The 19111-nt window shown below is 52.8% G+C and overlaps 1 protein-coding gene across 3 annotated transcripts in view; it reads right to left on the bottom strand.

Annotated features, from left to right (window-relative positions):
* Window positions 1–47: 47 nt before the first annotated feature.
* SEC14L5 (SEC14 like lipid binding 5) overlaps window positions 48–19111 on the bottom strand; it is a 44311-nt gene continuing 25247 nt past the window's right edge. Inside the window, exons 11-17 of one of the 3 annotated variants that reach the window (XM_057315092.1) lie at window positions 17988–18159; window positions 14447–14581; window positions 13264–13398; window positions 12495–12722; window positions 11431–11609; window positions 7960–9106; window positions 48–2372 (exon numbers count right to left, since the gene is read on the bottom strand). In XM_057315092.1, the coding sequence (XP_057171075.1) occupies window positions 8998–9106; window positions 11431–11609; window positions 12495–12722; window positions 13264–13398; window positions 14447–14581; window positions 17988–18159 (958 nt within the window). In that variant the 3' untranslated portion in view covers window positions 48–2372; window positions 7960–8997. Of the gene's footprint in view, window positions 2373–5351; window positions 9107–11430; window positions 11610–12494; window positions 12723–13263; window positions 13399–14446; window positions 14582–17987; window positions 18160–19111 lie in introns of those variants that run through there. The other 2 variants (XM_026520376.4, XM_044391517.3) reach the window with 2 other exon arrangements.

Raw genomic sequence — 19111 nt, 5'->3', positions numbered from 1 at the left:
TAATGGAATTTAAATTAGTTACCAGCGTATAAAAGCCAAGAGATAAACAATTTCAGGTTTCATATTTCTTTTTAAAAGAGGGTGAGCCTGCAGCCCCTGCCGACGTCCCTCCAGGGCAGTGACTTGTCAGAAATGAGAATCCGCAGTCCCCATCTGGGCCTGCCTTCTCCAGGTCATCGCAGCCCCAGCAGTCCATGGCCTGCCAGCCCCGTGAGTATCTGAGTTTGTACCGTGTGGCCGTGAAGGGTATTCAGGAAGTGCCTGGTAGCACCCCCCCTTCCATGAATGGATATTACACTGTGCTCAGCAGATCTTTTGGGATGAGAGATGACGGAGGTCCTCAAAGAGACTCATGCACATTATGAACTGAATGTGTCTCCCCAAGATTCCTATGTTGAAGCCCTAACCCTCTCCCCTTCCCCCACCCATGTGATAGTATTTGGAGGTGGGGCCTTTGGTTTAATTAGTTTTCGATAAGGTCATGAGGGTGGTTCCCTCATGGTGGGATTAGTGCTCTTATGAGGGGAAGGGACAGGAGGGCCCCCTTTCCACAAAAGCACAGAGAAGAGGCTGTGTGAACACACAGCAAGCTGGCAGCTGTCTGCAAGCCAAGATGTGGGTCCTCACCAAGAACTGAATTTGCCGCACTTTGATCTTGGACTTCCAGCCTCCAGAACTAGGAGAAATACGTGTCTGTTTATAAGCTGTCCAGTGTATGGTGTTTGTCATAGCAGCTTGAGCAGACTAAGACGTCATGTAACTAGTAGCTATCTAGTACTGCGTAACCAGTCCAAAACTTGGTGGCTTAAAACAACAACCAGTTACTGCTTCTTCTGAAAAACGATTATTTTTCATGATTCTGGGGTCAACTGGGTGAATCTGTTGATGTTTGCTGGGGTCACTGATCTCAGCTGGGCTCACTGGTATGTCTGCAACAGCTAATGGGCCCACTGGGGTCTGGCCTGGGATGGCCGCAGCTGATGACGTAGCTCCACCTAGTGCCTCATCCTCCAGGAGGCTGGTTCAGTCTTGGGGTCCAGGTGGGGACGGGCATCCTGGAAGAGAAGCATGCAGGGGCTTTAGAAGCTTCGGCTCAGAACTGGCGTGACCTTGTTTCCACCATGTTCTGTCAGCTGGTTCCCCAGGACTCCCAGATTCAAGGTGAAAGGAGACAGACCCCACTCTGTAGTGAGAAGAGCTGCGAAGAGACCTGAGTCCAGGAGGCTCATTGAGCCCATCCTGCAGTCCATCTGCTGTCCTGATGATATAGTTTCTCTTCAGAAAGGAAGAATTTGGTTCTGAGAAGTGAAATATCACAGGCCAGTTTCCCAGACTCCCAAGTTCCTGCAGGAATGGGTCTATGTGACTGCGTGTCTTCCTGTCTCCCCCTGAAGTTGAGAGCTGCTGAGCCAGCCTGTGATACTCCCTCCGGAGTGCTGTGTTTTGGTCCTGCAGTGGGAGCCACAGGCCAAGTTGTCGGTATCCTTGGGCATGGTTGATCCTACACCTAGTGAACCATCACCCGAAGCCCACACTAGCCACGGCCAGGCTGCTGTCATTCCTACATCCTAACTGAGCCTGTTTTCTGGGCTTGTGACCCAGGTTTGGGGCGGGGGGCATTCACAGCATGTCCAGGAGGAACTTGAGGACAGCTGCTCATCCAACGAACTAGGCAAATGCTTCAAGTTGTAATTCCTCCTTCCAGAAATGGAAACAACCAAGTTCACATGTTCCTCCAGGGACCTTGTGTTTCAACTCTACCTGGAAGTCTCATCCTGTGTTTTGCTCTCTTTTAGTGCACAACTGGTCCCTGGGCTGCTTTGATGTTTTGCTCCCAGTGTTCAAGGGTAGGAAGTAGTGACAAGAGCTTGGAGGAGTTCCCAGACACCTTTGAATCACGTTGGCATGTTCCTGAGACACAGTTCCTGAGCTGGCTGCAGGTCAGAGTGTATTCCCCAGGAATGTTGTATGATTGCACATGTTCAGATCCTGTCCCAGGCCTGTCGAATCAAAATGTCAGGGGCAGGGGGTCTGGGAATCTACAGAGAGCACCTTTAGGGGTTCTGAGGCAACAGGCTGTAGAAACCCTTGTCCTGGAAGCTCTGACCTCTGCAGAGGACATCTCTGTCCCTGGCTGGGCTGGTAGCTGAGCTGGGAGGTTACGGTGCTGTGCATGGACTTGGTGGATTTTAGGCCAGAGGGAGCTGAAGAGGGTCCATCATGACGTGCTGGAGGGGTCCCTGGTTCAGCGACTAGGATACATTCACCCTCCCTTCTTTGTAGAGGGGTATCTATTGTGCCTGCCCAACACCCAGTCCCTCTTCTTTTAATAAATGCCCTGTCTTCAGCTGGATCCCTCCCAGCAGCAGAACCTGAGATAAGGATGGAGGGGTAAGTAGTTTATTTGGGAGGTGACCGAAGAAGCCCTGGTGGGGGACAGGGAAGTGAGGAAGGAAAGGCAGCCAGTACACAGTGCGTTAGTGAGCAGCTCCCCACTGTGGGCAGCCAGGCTTGATCACCTGGGGTCTCTGGGAGAATGCAGAGAACGTCTTGGGGTTGTGCCTCTGGTGGGGTGTTGGTCAGCCAACACACTCTCATCATGCTTTGGGGGGTTAACTCCCTGGCACGTCCAGCCTGCCCTACACAGGGGCTGAGTATGCTTCAGCACCCAGAGGTAGCCATCCAAAATTTGCAGTTTCTTGTATCCAGACGCCTCCCAGTGGTAATGAGAATGCCCAGTGAAGGTGGTCAGGACAGTGAGAACCATGGCCACGAGCCTCCCTCCCATTGCCTTTAGGGCACTACCTCTCACCCATTCTCCATCCCTCTGGTTTGGCTAGTACCATCCCTTCAAGTCCCAGATGGCATGAATAAATGGATCAGAGGTAGTCCCCTGTCCCAGTTGGCTCACCAGAGCCCACCCTGGAACTTCTGCTAGAATTTGGGGAAAAACACTTTGCTGAGATTGTCAGGGTGTGGGCTACTTGGAAAAGGACAGTGAAGCCAATGTGAAGGAGAACCAAATCAAGAGAAAGGGGGACAATCATTTAAGCTCCTAGATCCAGCTATACCTGAAGCCTGTATCCTTCTTGGACTAATTACATGGACCAGTAAATCCCCATTTTTGCTTGAGGCACTTTGTGTTGGATTTGGGGGTCTCTGGCAACCCACAGAGTCTAACACTCATACTGTTTGAGGAGAGGCACATTTTGGAATCAGGCATTGCGGAGCTTAGGTAGGACATGGAGCAGAGGCAGGAAGGTGTTTTGAGATTCTGACAATTCCCTTTGGTGGTGGGTAGGGACACGTGTTGACAAATAATACAAGAGCTCAAGTCATCAAGCTTTGGGATTGCTAGCCAGGGATTAACATGGACTAGTTATGGCAGTGCAAAGATCCCCTCCCCTCCTCATGGTAGTGATGGCAGACCCCTGGGCACAGAATGTGGACCAGATGTCTTGGTGGCCTGACTTGGAACCCCCAGAGTCCTGTTGCCATGGTAACATATGGCTGCTGGGATGCTCTTTATAAAATTTGAGCATCAGGAGGGTCCCCAGAAAAAAGTTCAATCCTGGGCTTAAGGGGTGGGCTTTCAAAGGCTCTTAGGAGCCCTGATATGGGAACAATTCAAGTGTGATGCCCCAAGCTTTCATTGGATTTGCAAAGGGGTCGGTGTCTCAGAAACCTTGGGCTCCAGGAAACTCTGAAGTCAGAGGTTTCAAGTTACACTTGAAGGGAGGAGAGGGGAAATGGATTGAAGAGAAGTTTGAAAGCCACAGTCGCCTTTCATGTCCCTGAGAGCTTCCTGGCACTTTTCCTTCCAGCTCTTTCCAGGCCCTACCCCAACTCCAGCAGTTGCTAGTGCCCTGAGACCTGCCTCCATGGAGGCCACAGTGGTCTGCTTTGGACCTGGCCCCTGGCCTCAGAGGAAGAATTGGTCCCAGAGGCAGCCTCTGGGTCATAAGGGAGCCCTGGTGTGACCTGCCCTCTCTGGGCCCCTCAAACCCCAGGGGGCTTCTGGGGAGACGATTCTGCCCAGGACAGACGTCAGCAGTGACTCATGGCTCAGACCTGATCCCAGCTGGCCTGCCCCAGGGACTTCTGTCTTTCTCAACCCCCGCCACATGCAGGAGTCAGCTGGCTGGTCCTTTGAGAGCTCTTACCCACAGTTGCAGAGAAATCCATGGAAAAGTCCCAGAGAATGAATACATGCACTGTACCAAAGCAGACAAGGGCTGCTTCCTCTCCCTCAGTTGGATGTGTTGGGTGGGGCTGGGTAACCAAAGCCGGTATAGACAGGGGGCCCTAGAGCAGTTACACAAAAGAACCACAGCTCCTCTGCTCCCCAAGCGACAGTCCTTGGGCTTCTGCTCCAAAACAAGAGAGCTTTTCCAGAACCCCATGATGTGTGTGGCAGCCAGCACCCCTGCTCCGTGTCCCAAGGAAGCTTGCGATAAAGGACCAGGGGTGCCCTGGACAGGCCCCCCACCCGACCCCCAACCTCAGGACTGTGGCTGTCCTTGGACATAACGTTAGGACTTAAGTCAAACCCCAGGGAGCAGGGCAGAGTGGCCCAGAGAGATAGATGGCAGGGCCCTCACCTTCACCTGGATACCTGGCAAGTAGAATCCCAGGAAGCCACCCTCAAGATTCCCAGTCAGCAGTGCCGAGTGGGCCTGGGGATCTGCATTTAATACCACTGACAAACTAAGTATACCTCTGTTTATGCACCCTATGCATATGCAGTGGTTTGAATACCATCCCCGCCCCCCAGAATTAACATCCAGACACACAGAACCTTAGAATGTGACTGTCTTTGAAAGTAGTCTTTGCACATGTAATGAGTTAAGGAGCTCAAGCTAAAATCATACTAGATTTAGAGTGGACCCTAAATCCAGTGACTGGTGTCATTACAAGACAGGAGACACAGAAGAAGCCATGTGAAGACAGGCAGGATAGGAGCAATGCAGCCACAAGCCAAGGAGTTCTGGGAGACACCAAAAGCTCCAAGAGGCAGGAAGGATCCTCCCCTAGTGTCAGGAAACACCTTGATCTCAGACTTCTGACTTCCAGAACTGTGAGGGAATCCGTTCCTGTTGTTTTAAGTTACCAAGTTTGTGGGATTTTGTTATGGCAGCCCTAAAGAACTACTCCCATATATCTGTGCTTTATATACAAAAATGTGATTTTTTAATGTGCTCCCTTTCCCCCAAGAACCAACTCACAACCCCTTGAGGGTGATACCACCCCTGCTGAAAATGCTTCTGAGTCTTATAAACAACAGCAGAGTCACTCTTGAACAAGCCCAGGGAGACCTCCAGGGTTTTAGGAGGTAGACAAATTGAGGTATATCCAAATCTAAAACGTTTAATGCTTTTGGTGGGAGCAAATGACCAGGCAAACAAGGAACATCGTGTTTTACTGGCTGAAATAGAGTGTGCGGAACAGAATTACAGTATTCTCATTGAACACTTGGTTTTACAGGAGGAGGAATTCCAGAGTGCAGGGTGGGAGAAAAAATTCTCAGAATCCCTGTATTTCAGCCTGTAGAAAGAACATTCTCTAGCTAGTTTTGGGAATACCACTCCGAATGATGCTCTTCCAGATTAGTGGATTTGCTCAGAAAACACAAGCAGTTTCTAAATGGGAAGGTAAGAGGGAAGTTATATCCTGCTACCCACTTTCCTCCATATGTACGTGGTGCTGAGCCTTCTGTCCCAGGAGAAACAGTGACAGGCAGGCATCCTTAGGAAGGAGTCTGGAGTGTTTGGTTGAGAAGCCTTAAATCATCAGGATCACCTCTGACATTTATCATGTGCTTTCTTTGTGCTGGGCACTGGGGTTGTGGACTCTATAGCTGCTCTCACTTGTCCCACGACAACCCAGTGAATGAGGTAGGCACATCCCCATTTTACAGATGAGGAAACTGAGGCACAAGGGAGTTAAGTCACCTGCTGGAAGTTACACAGCTAGTGAAAAGGTGGCTGGGGTTTAAACCCTGCCCCATCTAAATTTTAAGACGTAAGCTCCTAAACACAGTGTGTAGGCAGGATCCTTTTGCTAGTGGGTTGTTTATGTCCTGGTCACAACAGGTTCATGAGCAAGAGGGAGAAAGAAACCAAGCCAAGGAGCTTCCAACCCTGGGGTCTAGGGAAATACAGAAGCCAGGAACTTGGCAGCCCTTCCTTGGATTTTTAATCTCATGCCTCCCAAAGTCAGGAAAGACCTATTGATTGATAAAGCTCCAGCTTGGACCCCAGAGACCTCCAGCAAGGGGGGGTGGACTGCAGCAGATGCCACCATGGCTGCCTGCTGCTTCTGTGTCCGAGCTTCCCTTGTCCTGGGGTGATCTGCTCTCTCCTATCCCACCGTTGCTTCTGGAGGAAATGGCAATCACAGGACCCACAGCCCCTTGGCCAGTACATCTGTAGGAGCGAGCGCTCAACTCAAACAGGGCCAGTCAGACCTTCTGTGGGATCTGAGATGGAGAATTCTCTCAACCTTAGAGATTGTGAGCCCTGTGGTTGTAGGCTTGGGGCTGCTGGCAGCCACCTTTCCCTCCAGGTGGAGGAGAGGATGAGACCAGTGTGAGAAGAGACACAGAGCCAGGAGGTCTGGGTGAGGTTGAGAGGATGAGCACATGAGGCTGAGGACACTGCACTCCTGGATCCAGCTGTACCTGAAGCAAGCAAGCCCTTAGCCATCCCAGTTAGAGAACCCAGGGAATTCCCTTTGTAAGCCAGTTTGAGCTGGAGTTTTCCCAACGGAGAAAGAATGAGCTCTCAAGGGGAGAACTGAGAGGGCCTGAAGCTCATCCCTTTTGTCCAGGCTGGACTGTTCACAGCAGATCCAGGTTCCAGTTGTCAAGCCAAGTATAACCCCAAGTCAAGGAAAGGCTTCTTCATCTTTCCCTGGTGCTAGTCCTAGACAACTAATGTGTGGGGAGTGTTAGGGCAGCTTACCCCAGAATGCTTCTAGAGTGCACCTGGGTTTTAGAGACAGGCTAGAAACTCATCGAAAGACTGGTGAAAAGATCTCAAATTCCTCACCTAAATGCCTGGTGACATGGGAATATTAGCTTTGAGAATGTCTCCAGTCTCCCCCTACCTCTCTCCCTCATGTGCTCACACACCTTCATGCAGGATGTGGTTTTGGATTTTGTTCCTATACCTAAGGAGCAAAAGGTGAGGGATGAGAATCCCTCCCTGCAGGGAGAAGGATGTCTCTTAGAAGGTGTCTCCTTCCCTCTGCTCCAGGTTTGGGGGTGAGGTTGGTATGCAAGGAAGTCCTTGCTCTCCTTGCTGCATCATGCTGAGACTACATGGAAGCATGAACCCCATGGTTGTAAGCCTACCCCTCCGGCAAGGCCCAGTGACTGGGTGTTGACCAGATATGACCCCCAGCTGTAAGCACGGCTACAAGAGAAGAGTACCATTGAGCCATTTGGCCCCAGATTGGCCCCCCAGCTGTTGACTGAGCCATATCCGTGAGGTCCCTCCCAGGCAGATAATGGGAGTGAGTGACATGGACCAGGTTGATAGAGGGGTGAGAACTGGGGTGGCCCTATGAAGGGGCACAGTGGTATTGCCTTTACATGGCAGTAATGGTCCATTTTGCCAGCAGTCCCAAATGCCTAAGGGAAGCAGGACAGCCTGATTTCTGTGTGAAATGCCCCAACTTTTAAATCCCTCTATAGGCAAAAAACAAAAGTCAGATCAGTCTGCAGGCTGCCAGTTAGTAACCTCTGCCTTGCTGCCTTTTTTGGAAGCCCAGGAAAGGAAAGGAGAAGTGTCCTCAAGCCCCAAGGATACCCAAAACTTTCCTATGCAGGAACTCTGTCATTATTGAGGCCGGTTCCAGGGGTAAGATTTGCCCTAGGGCAGACACAACAAAGTCACAACCTCCTCCTCCCCACAGGGGGGTCCTGATGCCATGTAGAGATCCTGGATCTAGCCTTACCTGAAGCAAGGACTCCTGGACTGGCCACTTGCATGTGATGATGACTGGTTACTGTCTCTGTAGGTCTCTGTGACTTACAACCAAAAAAGTCATAATTAAACAGCTCCAAGGGGCAGGGGGGGACAGGACCTCCAGAGGAGTTTAAAGACAGCCAGAACCACTTCATCACTTGCCTGGGCCTCTCCACCCTCCTCAAGTCAGTGGTGGTCAGGTTGACTTCCTAGGCAAGTGCTGGGAGAATGGATTTCAGGTCCAGGTGGGCTGCTCCCCACAGAAAGTGGAGCCTGTAACTCATATAATTGCGCACCATGCATGTCTTGGAACACAGGGCATCGTTATGGAATCAGATGTGAAAACGGTCATTTCTGCCAACCCAGTGTTCTTTCCCTCTTCTTGTGGGGTACCCCGGTATTCCTAGAGGCAAACTCCTTAGGCTTTTCAAGCCAGGTGGTTGGCTTCAGGAACAGGCATGTGGTCCAGGTGGACCAATCACTGAAACCCCATCCCCCTATGGTGATTGGTCCAGATCGGACAATCAGTGTTCTCTCTTCCCCTGGAAACTGTGATTGGTTCAGGGACCAGCGTGGGACCCTGGCAGGCTGATTAGACTCCATTCTGGGAGCTTGCGTGGAACTTTGAGGGAGAGAGGTTTTCTTCCGAAGCTGAGCTGGGGGAAGGGAGGGAGCCTAATGGTGATGGGGTCCCCTGAGTGGGGAGGGCACCTGAGGAGGCTACCCCAGGGAAAGCAGAGCCAGAGGTGGAGAGGGGATGCTGAGCCTGATGACATCCCTGAGCTCCCAGACCAGGCCAACCCAAAGGTGGCCCACCCACTCCTTGGCTTTTCCTTACATGAAGCTCAAAGGAGATCATTCTGTCCTTGCATCCTCGAGAGTGCATGAGCTGATCATTGCCATTGGCTCCAGATGCCCCAATTTAGTCAGTGTCCAGACCCAGGGCTGCAGCCCACATGGTCCCAGACCCCATGGACACTTGCAGACGTGGGAGGCAAGCAGGCTGCCCCACAGGGCTCAGTCCCAGCTATCTGGAGACCAGGGGGCTGCTGTGGGACTGGCCAGAAGAGGAGGAGGTGGTGGCGCTGAGCTGGGAGAAGCCGCTGGTGCAGGATTCCAGGCTGGACATGGAGCCCCTGGAGAGGAAGGGCGTCGCACGCACATTACCTTCTGGTGGTGACACAGCCCTGGGGCCCACATACAGCAGTGGAAAAGCTGGTGATGCTGCAAATGAGGCCCCAGGGCTCTTTCCACAAGGCTGGTAACCACCCCAGGCACAGAGGGCAAGTACAGAGGGAAAAGCAAGTGAAGTTACCGTGAGAAAGCAGGCTCCACCCATTTTCCTGCCCCACCCCCACGATCCCAGCCTGCCACACACCATTCAGGGGCTTCCTTGAGCTGGGGACCTAGCCTGGCCCAGAGGGTGCCCCACAAACTGGGCAGTCCCTGGTCCTATCTCTAGCCTCACCCCACCCCACCCCTGTAGCCTCCTTTGAGCTTCTCTGAAACTCTCCTCCCCTGTCTTGGAACCTGTGCCGGTCTCTCCCGCCTGTTAACTTTGCCAGGAGAACCTTCTGTGATGACGGGTGCATTCCACCTTTGTGCTATCTAGTGTGGCAGCCATCAGCCACGTGGGGCTACTGGGCACTCAAACTGTGGCTTGTGCGGCTGAGGAATTGATTTTTTACTTTTATTTAGCTGTAATAACTAAGTTTAAATTGCTCCATGTGGCTAGTAGCTACCTGGCTGGCCAGTGCAGCTTTAGGGTCTGGCTACTGGAAGTGTGGTGTGGGGACCGGCACGGCAGCCTCCTGCAGCTCGTTAGAGCTGAAGAGTTTCCGCTGCACCAGAGCCACAGTCTGCTTTCTGAGAACAGCCCCCCACCCCCCTCCAGGTGATGTGTGTGCAGCCCACCTAGGTCCAACTCCAGTGTCACTTCCCAGGTACCTCCCCCTTACCCTGTGCCAGGCCCCGTGTCCTGTGCTCTGACAACTGCTGAGACCTCTGGCACCTCCTGGCTCTGTGACCTTGGGCAAGGACCCCAGGCTGGAATACCGTCGCGGCATCCACTGCTGATCATAATTTTGTACAGGTGTGATCGCGGGATGGGGGACCCTGTGTGTCTGGTTCCCCAGGGCCCAGCCCAACCCCTGCCTACTGAGGACAGCCAGGAACTGGCCCTTGAACTGGTTCTCTGTGAGCTGTTGAAGGTCAGAGCAGCAAGGTTCCCCCACACGGACCAGACCCGACAGGCTGGCAAGCAGTTTCTGGCCCACCCTTCAGCCTCCACCTGCCCTCCTAGAGGCAGCAGCCCCAGATGCTGGTGTCTACGGTGTCTGTTCCCTGCACTGGTGCCCAGTGGGCAAAACAAGCTGTTTCCCAAAGAGGAAATCACCAGCCCTCCCGTGCTGTGGGGCTGTCTTTGGAGTAAGGGACTGGCCCAGTATCTCTCACACGGGCCTACTTGTGCCCTTAGGGGACTTGGAGCTCCCCCTGGCATATGGATACAGAGGCAAAACCCAGGAGGGCATTGAATATAAAGAATATAAAGCATCATTTTTAGAAGGAAACTAACAGGGGCTCTTGGTGGCTCAGTTGGTTAAGTGTCCGACTCTGAATCTCAGCTCAGATCTGGATCTCAGGGTTGTGAGTTCAAGCCCCATGTTGGTCTCCACACTGGGTGTGGAGCCTACTTAAAAAAAAAAAAAGGAAACTACCACAGATATGTCATGAAGCAGGATGCAAAATTGCATTTGTTTTTAAAAGATAAAATGTAAAGCCTTGAAGAAACCATCTGCTCCATCTCCTCACCCTCTGCTTCATTTTTGCTATCAAGTGCTTACTGTATGTCTCAGTGAAGGGCAGGCTTCCCCCAACCATTTCTTTCTGATGACAACCCCATGATGTAAGGGCTTCAGCAGTCCGCGTTTAACAGATGGGGCGGTGGAGGCTCAGACACCTTAAGTGACTTGCCTGAGGTCTCACAGCCACCAGGAAGTGCTTGAGGTCCCTTAACCACTACACTTCCTGCCTCTCCGAAAGCAACATTTGGGGAGAGGGGTCTGTGAGACACTATTCTAGAATATTCTAGAACAGTCCAACCCTGTTTTATGGGTTTCTAGGAGTGAGAGGAGGTCCAAATAGGAGGGCTTTGGGCTCCCAGCCATTGATCTGGTATGTTAGGCTTCTGTCCAGAATTTCTTTTGAAGGGGAGGTTCTGTAGCTAACGCAGCATTTGGACATAGTGTTGGATCCAACTGCTCACGCAGGTGCTGAACCACTGGAGAATTTTAACCATAACAGCGCTGGGGCTCCACCCTTGGATAAGCTCAAAGGCAAGTAGGGGAGATGAATCCAGTGTCCTCCCGCCCAGAAGGAAGGGGCCTCAGAAGTGCTATGGGCGTGGCCTGGAGGGCAGTAGGGGGCCCTTCCTGCCCAGGCTCCCTACTTCAGCTCCTACCTGAAGTCCTCAGACGCCAGCACCTCGTAGTAGTAGAGGAGTTTGCACTTGGGGCCAGGGCTGTGCAGGGCCGTCAGGACGTCCTCTACACCTGGGAGGCTGCAGGCCACATTGCCAGGGGGGCTGTGCATTTGCCACTGGAGCAAGTAAATGCCAGGCCACCGAGTCACATGGGAGCCCTGAAACACAGCAGCCCTGCCTGAGGCTCTGGTCCGCCTGGCGACAGACAGGAGCCCCTTGCCAAACCAATGCACCAGCAAGTCTTCCTCGCAGGGCCTCCCAAAGTCCTCCTTGACCCTTCTGCCATTAGCCCCGTATCTGTGGGCGCTGAGAGCCTCCCTCTGATCTGGTGGAAGTGGAGGCCTGGGAAGCGGCTGTGGTTGCAGGAGAACAGGTGCAGTTGGTGAAATGCCTGGATTTTGTTGGGCTTTTATTCTGTTGCCCCAGGAGGGATCTGGCAGGGAGCTGGCAGGTTGGTTAGAATTAGTGGAGGGCCTGGACAGTGAGCATGGAGGTGTTGGAATAAGAGCAACTTCAGGGAGGGCTAGGGGTGCTGGTGTGTGAGGTGCAAGACAGCCTGCTGCTCAGGGACCCTGGGTGAGATCCGCCATGCTCCCTGGAGTCTGTGCAGTGTGAGTGAGTGAGTAGAGCTGGGGATCTAAGACTTGCGAGCACTGGCCTCGAGGAGCATGTGAGTAGCAGGAGGGTTCATGTTGCAAAACGCATCTGAGTTCTGTCCCCAGACTTAGAGCGTCTCTGCTGCATAGGTTCTGAAATTAACACATCAGAAATCACTGGGAGAGGGTGAGGGATGCAGAGTCCAGGCCTCGTGCCCAGGGGTTCTGAGTTACGCCCCTGGCATGGGGCCTGGCAGTCTGCATCTTTGACAAGAGTCCCAGGGGATTCTGAGGCTGGGGTCCTGGGGTCCCCAGAGTCCTAGATCTGCCCGGTTCTTTCTCCCTGACTGTCCTACAGGGTCCCCGAGGTCAAGGGCCAGAACCCTGGCACACAGCGAACACTCAATCCTGTATGATGAATGAATACATGAACAAAGGAGTTCAAACCTGGATGCTCTCCCCTTCCCGGCAGACAAGAGGGGCTTCCACACGGCTATAATCCACACCTAGGACCCAGCCTTTGTCTGTCAGCTGCCCGCCAGCCCTGGCCCCGGGCTCCTGGGGGCCAGGCTTGGGCATCTGCTTGCTGTGGTACAGGCTGAACACCACGTCCCCTCTCAGGATGTCAAAGTCCCAGGTGATGACTGACTCCCCCTCCAGAATCTCCACCACAACCTGCATGGGTCGAGGGGAGGAGGGGATAGTCTGAGAGTCGGGTCGGGGACCCCACTGGGAGTGGGGAGGTGGGATGGGGAGGTCAGCTGCAGTAGCAGCTGTGGGGTACCTACCTGGGTCTCCAGTCCCCGCTGTGGGGAGGATGGGCTGCTGAGGCCCCCAGCCTCCACTGTCTAAGAACTGCTCTGGGCAAATGGACCTGCCTGTGTCTGAAATGGCTGGGAGGTCCCACCCTGTCATGGGGTGGGTGACCCACAGCCAAGGATGGATGCGAGAGTACAAAAGGCTTGTCCATCTGTCATGCTCTGCACAGCCCAGTGCTCCCCTTGGATCAGGCTGGGCAAGACTCGGCTACATCGCCCCTGTGCTTACATCCATCCCCACACCCACCCTGTCCCACCTCTCCTTATAGGTTTCTCCCTCGAGCTCACCCTCAACAAATCGCTGGCACAAGAACCCTGGTCTCAGGCTCTGCTTCAGGGGACCCTGGCCTAAGACAGCACCCCAGCCCAGTGGGCCCTCCCAGGCCAGGTCCCAGCACCTCGTGGGGGGCCCCTCGGAGCACGCTGGCCGACTGGTAGGTCTCTCTCCACTGCCGCAGCTGGTCCGTGTGCTCCTGTTCCTCTTCCGTCAGATAGAGGGACTTGGGGACCAGCCCTCCTTCAGGGACATTACACTGGGGGACAAAGACAAAAGACACTGTGGCTGACCCACAGAAGGGTGCTCCATGCACCCTGAAACTGCACTTGTCACAGCGACTCCTTAGGGAGTAGGGTACAGGGCTTCCATGACCTCATTTACTCTCCAGAACCACAATGCAGTAGGAGCTGTTATTCTTTCCGTTTCACAGAGGAGGAAGATGGAAGCTCAGAGAGGTCAGGCCACTTGCCTGAGATCACACAGCAGAAAGTGGCTGAGCCTGGGCACAAACCCATGTTTATCAGGCCCCCCAGGCTCTTGTCTCTTATTACCATGCTGGTCTTACAGGCCCATTTGCTAAACATAAATCTTGCATACGTATCTCAACAAGTGGAGAAAATGGGCAAGCGTGGCAGAATTCCTAGGAAATGCCTTTTTTTTACTCAGAAATCATGTAAGCTCGGAGTTTGGTATTCTGTTAAAGAAGAGAGAGGGGCCTGCCCTCCCACAGCCAGGTGAGATAAGACCGTCGTGACCCAGGGTCACCCCTTCCTGTGTCATCTCACCCCCAGGGGGAGGCAGTAGAAGGGGTCTGTGTCTCCCTCCCCTTGGCCGATCTTCCCACTCTATGGGGCTGTGGGTTGGGAATACCCTTGGTGTACCTTTGGATACACCAGCTCCAGAGTCCAGACCACTGGGATGTTTGAGTCACCTCTCCCGACAGCAGAGGGCGCAAAGTCAGCAGGTAAACTCTGACTGCTACCTAGCAACATACTGAATGGGAAATACCAAGGTAAACCTTTGACTGGCCTGGTCTCTGGGCTTCCAGAAACTTCCATCTGGATCACTATGTTTGAAAGAACCAAAGTAAGGCCCTTCCTTTGGAGAGGATGCACCTCACTTTGGGGCAGCTTCGAAAACAAGCCCTGTCCCCCAAAAGAGAAAGCATGACCTCTCCAGCTCCCAGCACCTCACACACACAGTGGAGGGCCCCACTCCAGCCTCCTTTGGCCTCTGCAGCCGTGCCCCAGCAATCTCTGGCTCCTTCCAAGGCCACAGCCCAGGGCCTGCAGCCACACACTCACCACACACTCTCCCCCGAGGAAGTCAGGGATCACTTCTTTATCCAGGTAATCCACAAGACCTCCGGGGCCCTGGTAATTGCTGCCACTATAGATGAGGAACTTCTGCCTGGTGTTCTCATTGATGAAGGGGCTGATCTGAAGTGAGGGAGAGGAGACAAGATGGCATGGTGTTTTTGTTTGTTTTATATTGAGATGTAATTCATAAAGAATTAAGCATTTTATTATTGTTTAATTTTTTATTAATTTAAGTAATCTCTATACCCAGTGTGGGTTTTGAATTCATGATCCTGAGATCAAGCCTCACATGGTCTTCTGTTCTTTTTTTTTTTTTTTTTAAGATTTTATTTATTTATTTGAGAAAGAGAGAGCACACTCAATGACTGGAGGAGGGCAGCAACAGAGGGAGAAGGAGAAGCAGACTCCCCGATGAGCAGGGAGCCTGACACAGGGCTCAATCCCAGGACCCCGGGATCATGACCTGAGCCGAAGTCAGATGCTCACCCAGGTGCCCCAACATCGCATGCTCTTCTGATTGAGCTGGCCAGATGCCCAGAACTAATCATTTTAAAGTGAACAGGTCAGGGGCACCTGGGTGGCACAGCGGTTAAGCGTCTGCCTTCGGCTCAGGGCCTGATCCCGGTGTTGTGGGATCGAGCCCCACATCAGGCTCTTCCGCTGTGAGCCTGCTGCTTCCTCTCCCACTCCCCCTGCTTGTGTTCCCTCTCTCTCTGGCTGTCTCTATCTCTGTCGAATAAATAAAATCTTAAAAAAAAAAAAATAAAGTGAACAGGTCAGTGGGTTTTAGTTCATTTACTATGATGTATAACTACCACTTTCCCATAATTCTAAGACTTTCTCATCACCCCAGAAGGAACCCCATTCCTTTTACACATTCATACACATCAGCAGTCCCTCGCCGTGCCCCTCGCCCAGCCCCTGGCTACCACCGATCTGCTTTCTGTCTGTATGAATTTGCCTGTTCTGGACCCTTCATAGACATGGAATCACGTGATACGTGGCCTTTTGTGTCTGGCTTCTCTCACTCAGCATCATGGTTTCCACGTTCATCCACATCGTAGCCTGGGTCACTACTTTGTTCCTTTCTATGGTTGAATAATATTCCACTGTATGGATCCTGTTTGGTTTACCCCAGATGGAAAGTATTTCAACCCTGAACGCTAAGCTGCTTGTTGATCCATTGTTTTTCACAGCACCCTCACCCAGTGCTGGTGTGGTAGCTGACTCAATACATAGTTGGGGCGGGAAGGAAGGACTTGATATTGTCAGGGCACGAGCCAATTCAATGAGGAATGCCACAGGCAAAGGATCAACAGGGAACTGGGAATCCCACCTGTGTGGTCACTGTCCTTCAGCCTCCACCCCGGGAAGCGGTCACCTGCGGGCCTCGGCAGCCTGGCTCCGTGCCACTGGCTTCCATCTGGTGTGGCCACTGGGTGGGGGGTGGGGGGTAGCAGCAGGAGATGGGAGGTGGAAACAGAGAAAGAGGCCAGGGTACTTCTTCCCCCAGTCCCTCCCACCTCAGTGCCCCTGGACACCCCCAGTCCCACCCCGTTCCAGCTCTCATGGGGCTCGGTAACAATGTCATCCCCTCCGCTTGTCCCTCCAACCCCCGGGGGTGGTCAGGGATCACTGCAATGGCTAGCCCCTGGGGCCTCTCCATCCTGCCCATACCTCTGCAAGGAGTTCTTTCATGTTACATCCCCATCAAGCCACTGGGGTGAATCCCACTTCTGGCCAAAACCCTAAATGACTGGCTCCCACCGCCACCCAATATACAGCTTCTTAGAAGTTTCCAAATAGCAAAGGAACTTCATTTTCACAAAGATCGGGATATTTAAAGATAAAAAGCTTCAGGAGCAGGTCCTGCCTGTCCTTCCTGCAGCTCCTGCTCCCAAGTCCAGCCCCAACAGAACCTTGAAGTAGCCACAGGAGCCAGAGAACGTTCTGCCCCAGAAGTCTGCTCACATCCTCTCCTGCTGACAATCCTCCATGGCTCCCTACTGCCCCAGGACAAAGTCCCACCTTCACCACAGCCTGGACTTGGCAGACACTGGTCCCTGAGCATTTTCCCAGCCTCTGCCAGGGCCATCGGCCCTTTTGCTCCTTTTTGCTCCAACCATTCTGGACTGGGTTTTCAGTTTCTCAAAAGCATCAAGTACAATCCTGCCTCTAGGCTTTTGCCCATGCTGTGTGGGTTGCCTGGCCCATCCTTCCTCCCCACCCTTCCCTGCATGACTCCTGCTCCTTCCTAGGGTCTCAGCCACAAGTCACCTTCTCTGAGGGACCTTCCTCAGTTCACTTCCAGTCTAAATTACCCCCCTGCGTCACCTGCTGCCTGACTTAGCCTCTTCAAGAACCTGACTGTCCTCACACCCTTGTCACAGGGAAATATGAAGCGTTTGCTTGTGTGGGGTTGTCTGCTTTATCTCTCTCTGGCCCAGGACAGGGGTGGGGAGACACAGTGGCTGGCTTGTTTACTCCTAATCCCCAGCGCCTGGAAGGTGTCTGGCACATAGTAAGTGCTTAGTGAAACACTGAACCCACTTAACTCTCAAATGTCTATCCTGATTGAACCTCAATTTATAGCAGCAGTTCTCTGGTTTTCTGGGGGCACTGAATCCTCAGAGGGGCCTGTGGACCAGTAGCAAGGCCCCAGGGCAGTGATTTTTAACTGCCAGGGACAACCTAACCTGCTCATGGTCGTGAGATTGATTCAGCACACTGTGACTAGCCTATTTTTAATGGAATGAAATAGAAGAGCGAAGAGGGGTATTGTATGGAGTTAAGGTGACCATCACTTGTGGATCTGTTTCAGTGTGTGCGTGTGTGTGTGTGAGCACGCACGTGTGTGTATGTGTTGGGTTGCAACATAACGTGTATTTCTTACTCTGGGTCTTGGGCAAAAAGTTTTAAAATCCCTACAGCACAGGATCCCAACACTCCTCGGAGCCGACTCCCAGGAGCCCCGGGAACACTGTACAGTCCTGAGTGTGACTCTAGTATCGACAAAGCAGAACAACAGATACATAAATCATGGTCTATCCATACAGTGGAATCGTATTCAGATATATAAAGGAATGAAGTACTGATCTGTGCTACACCATGGATGGATCTGAAATCATTACACTCCATGAGAGTAATCAGATGCAAAAAGCCTCGTATGATCCCACTTACATGAAATATCTCAAATAGGCAAATCCATAGAGACAGAAAATAGATTGACGGCTGCCAGGAGCTGGGGAGCGGGGAGGATGGGGGCTGCTGATGGCTACGGGGCTTCCTTTTGGGGTGCTGATCATGTTCTGGAACTAGATGGTGGGATGGTTGCACAGCTCTGTGAATCTACTAAAAACGACCAAATTCTTCACTTTGAGAGAGTGAACCTTAAGGTAAATGAGTTCTATCTCAATAAAGCTGTGACTTAGAAGAAACGACACGGAACAAACAGGCCGAGGAAACCCCCCCTCCCTTCTCAGCCGTCTCCACTGGGCAGGGGCCTGGCCCAGGCGCCCGCTCTCACCAGCGTCCAGAGCACAGGGAAGACACGAGGGGCTCGCACGATGAGCAGCCGGCCCAGGGTCTCGGGGTAATTGTCCTCCACCACCTCAATCATCCGCAGCAGGGCCTTCACCCCCGGTCGCCATAGGTGACGCATGTTGAGACCCTCCAGGTCCACCAGGCAGGTCCAAGAGCTTCAGAAAACATGCACTGCTCACTCCACCTTGCTCTGCCACCTCCCAGGACCCCTGACACCCTCAGGGGGCCTCGGGGGCTGGCAGACAGGAATGGATGGAAAGGCTCAGGAAGGCAGGGCTGGGAGTAGAGGGGCAGGACACTCTCGTGGATCCTATCACCCCTGACCCTCGGCTGGGGAGGCCATGTGGTGAGGAGGTTCAGACCTCTGAGGCTAGGCACCTGAATTCAGGTGTCACCTCCACCCCTGAGAGCTGTGTGATGTGGGCAACTTCCTCATCAAGACAGTGGCAGTGACAGTAAGAGTCCCCATCTCAAGCGGTTGTTAGGATTAAATGAGATGGTATGTGTAAAGCTTTCTGCAGGGACAGGCCATAGCACGCACGCAGTAAAAGCCAGTTATTGCTACCAATTGTTGAAAAGGTGCTGACTGCTAAGAGCACATGCTCCAGAGCCCGGATTCAAATCCCAGCTTTGCCGTCTGCTGTGTGGCCTTGGCCAAGTTCCTTAACCTCTCTGGGCCTCCATTTCATTGGTACTAACTCATTAGGGAAATGACTGTTTTACTGCAGCAGCTAGTTCTCAGGAGCCTCTCCATCCTGCCTTTGTTCCCTTCATCCAGCCCACACCACTGCAAGGAGTCCCTCGTGACACCCTGTCATCTGAGCCATCTCAGGTGAATTCCACTTCTGATCAGAACCCTGACTGAGCAGTTCCCCACCCCAACCAATGTATGTCTCCTCAGGAAAGCCCCAAACAACAAAGGGACTTAATTTTCCCCAAAATCAGGCTACTTCAGGATAAAAAGCCACAGTGGCAGGTGCTGCCTGCCCCTTCCCCCGGGCTGTAATAAGGGCAACACAAATCAGGTGCTTCGGAGAGCACCTGCTGCAGAGTGAGTGTTCCACATGCATTTGCGTTATCCCTCAACGGTCGTTGTTTTTGATGATG

This window comes from Ursus arctos, unplaced genomic scaffold (genome assembly GCF_023065955.2).
Source record: "Ursus arctos isolate Adak ecotype North America unplaced genomic scaffold, UrsArc2.0 scaffold_2, whole genome shotgun sequence".
In the NCBI taxonomy this organism is placed as follows: domain Eukaryota; kingdom Metazoa; phylum Chordata; class Mammalia; order Carnivora; family Ursidae; genus Ursus; species Ursus arctos.
The sequence above is the reverse complement of the archived record's forward strand: the minus strand, read 5'-3'. Positions and strand labels throughout refer to the sequence as shown.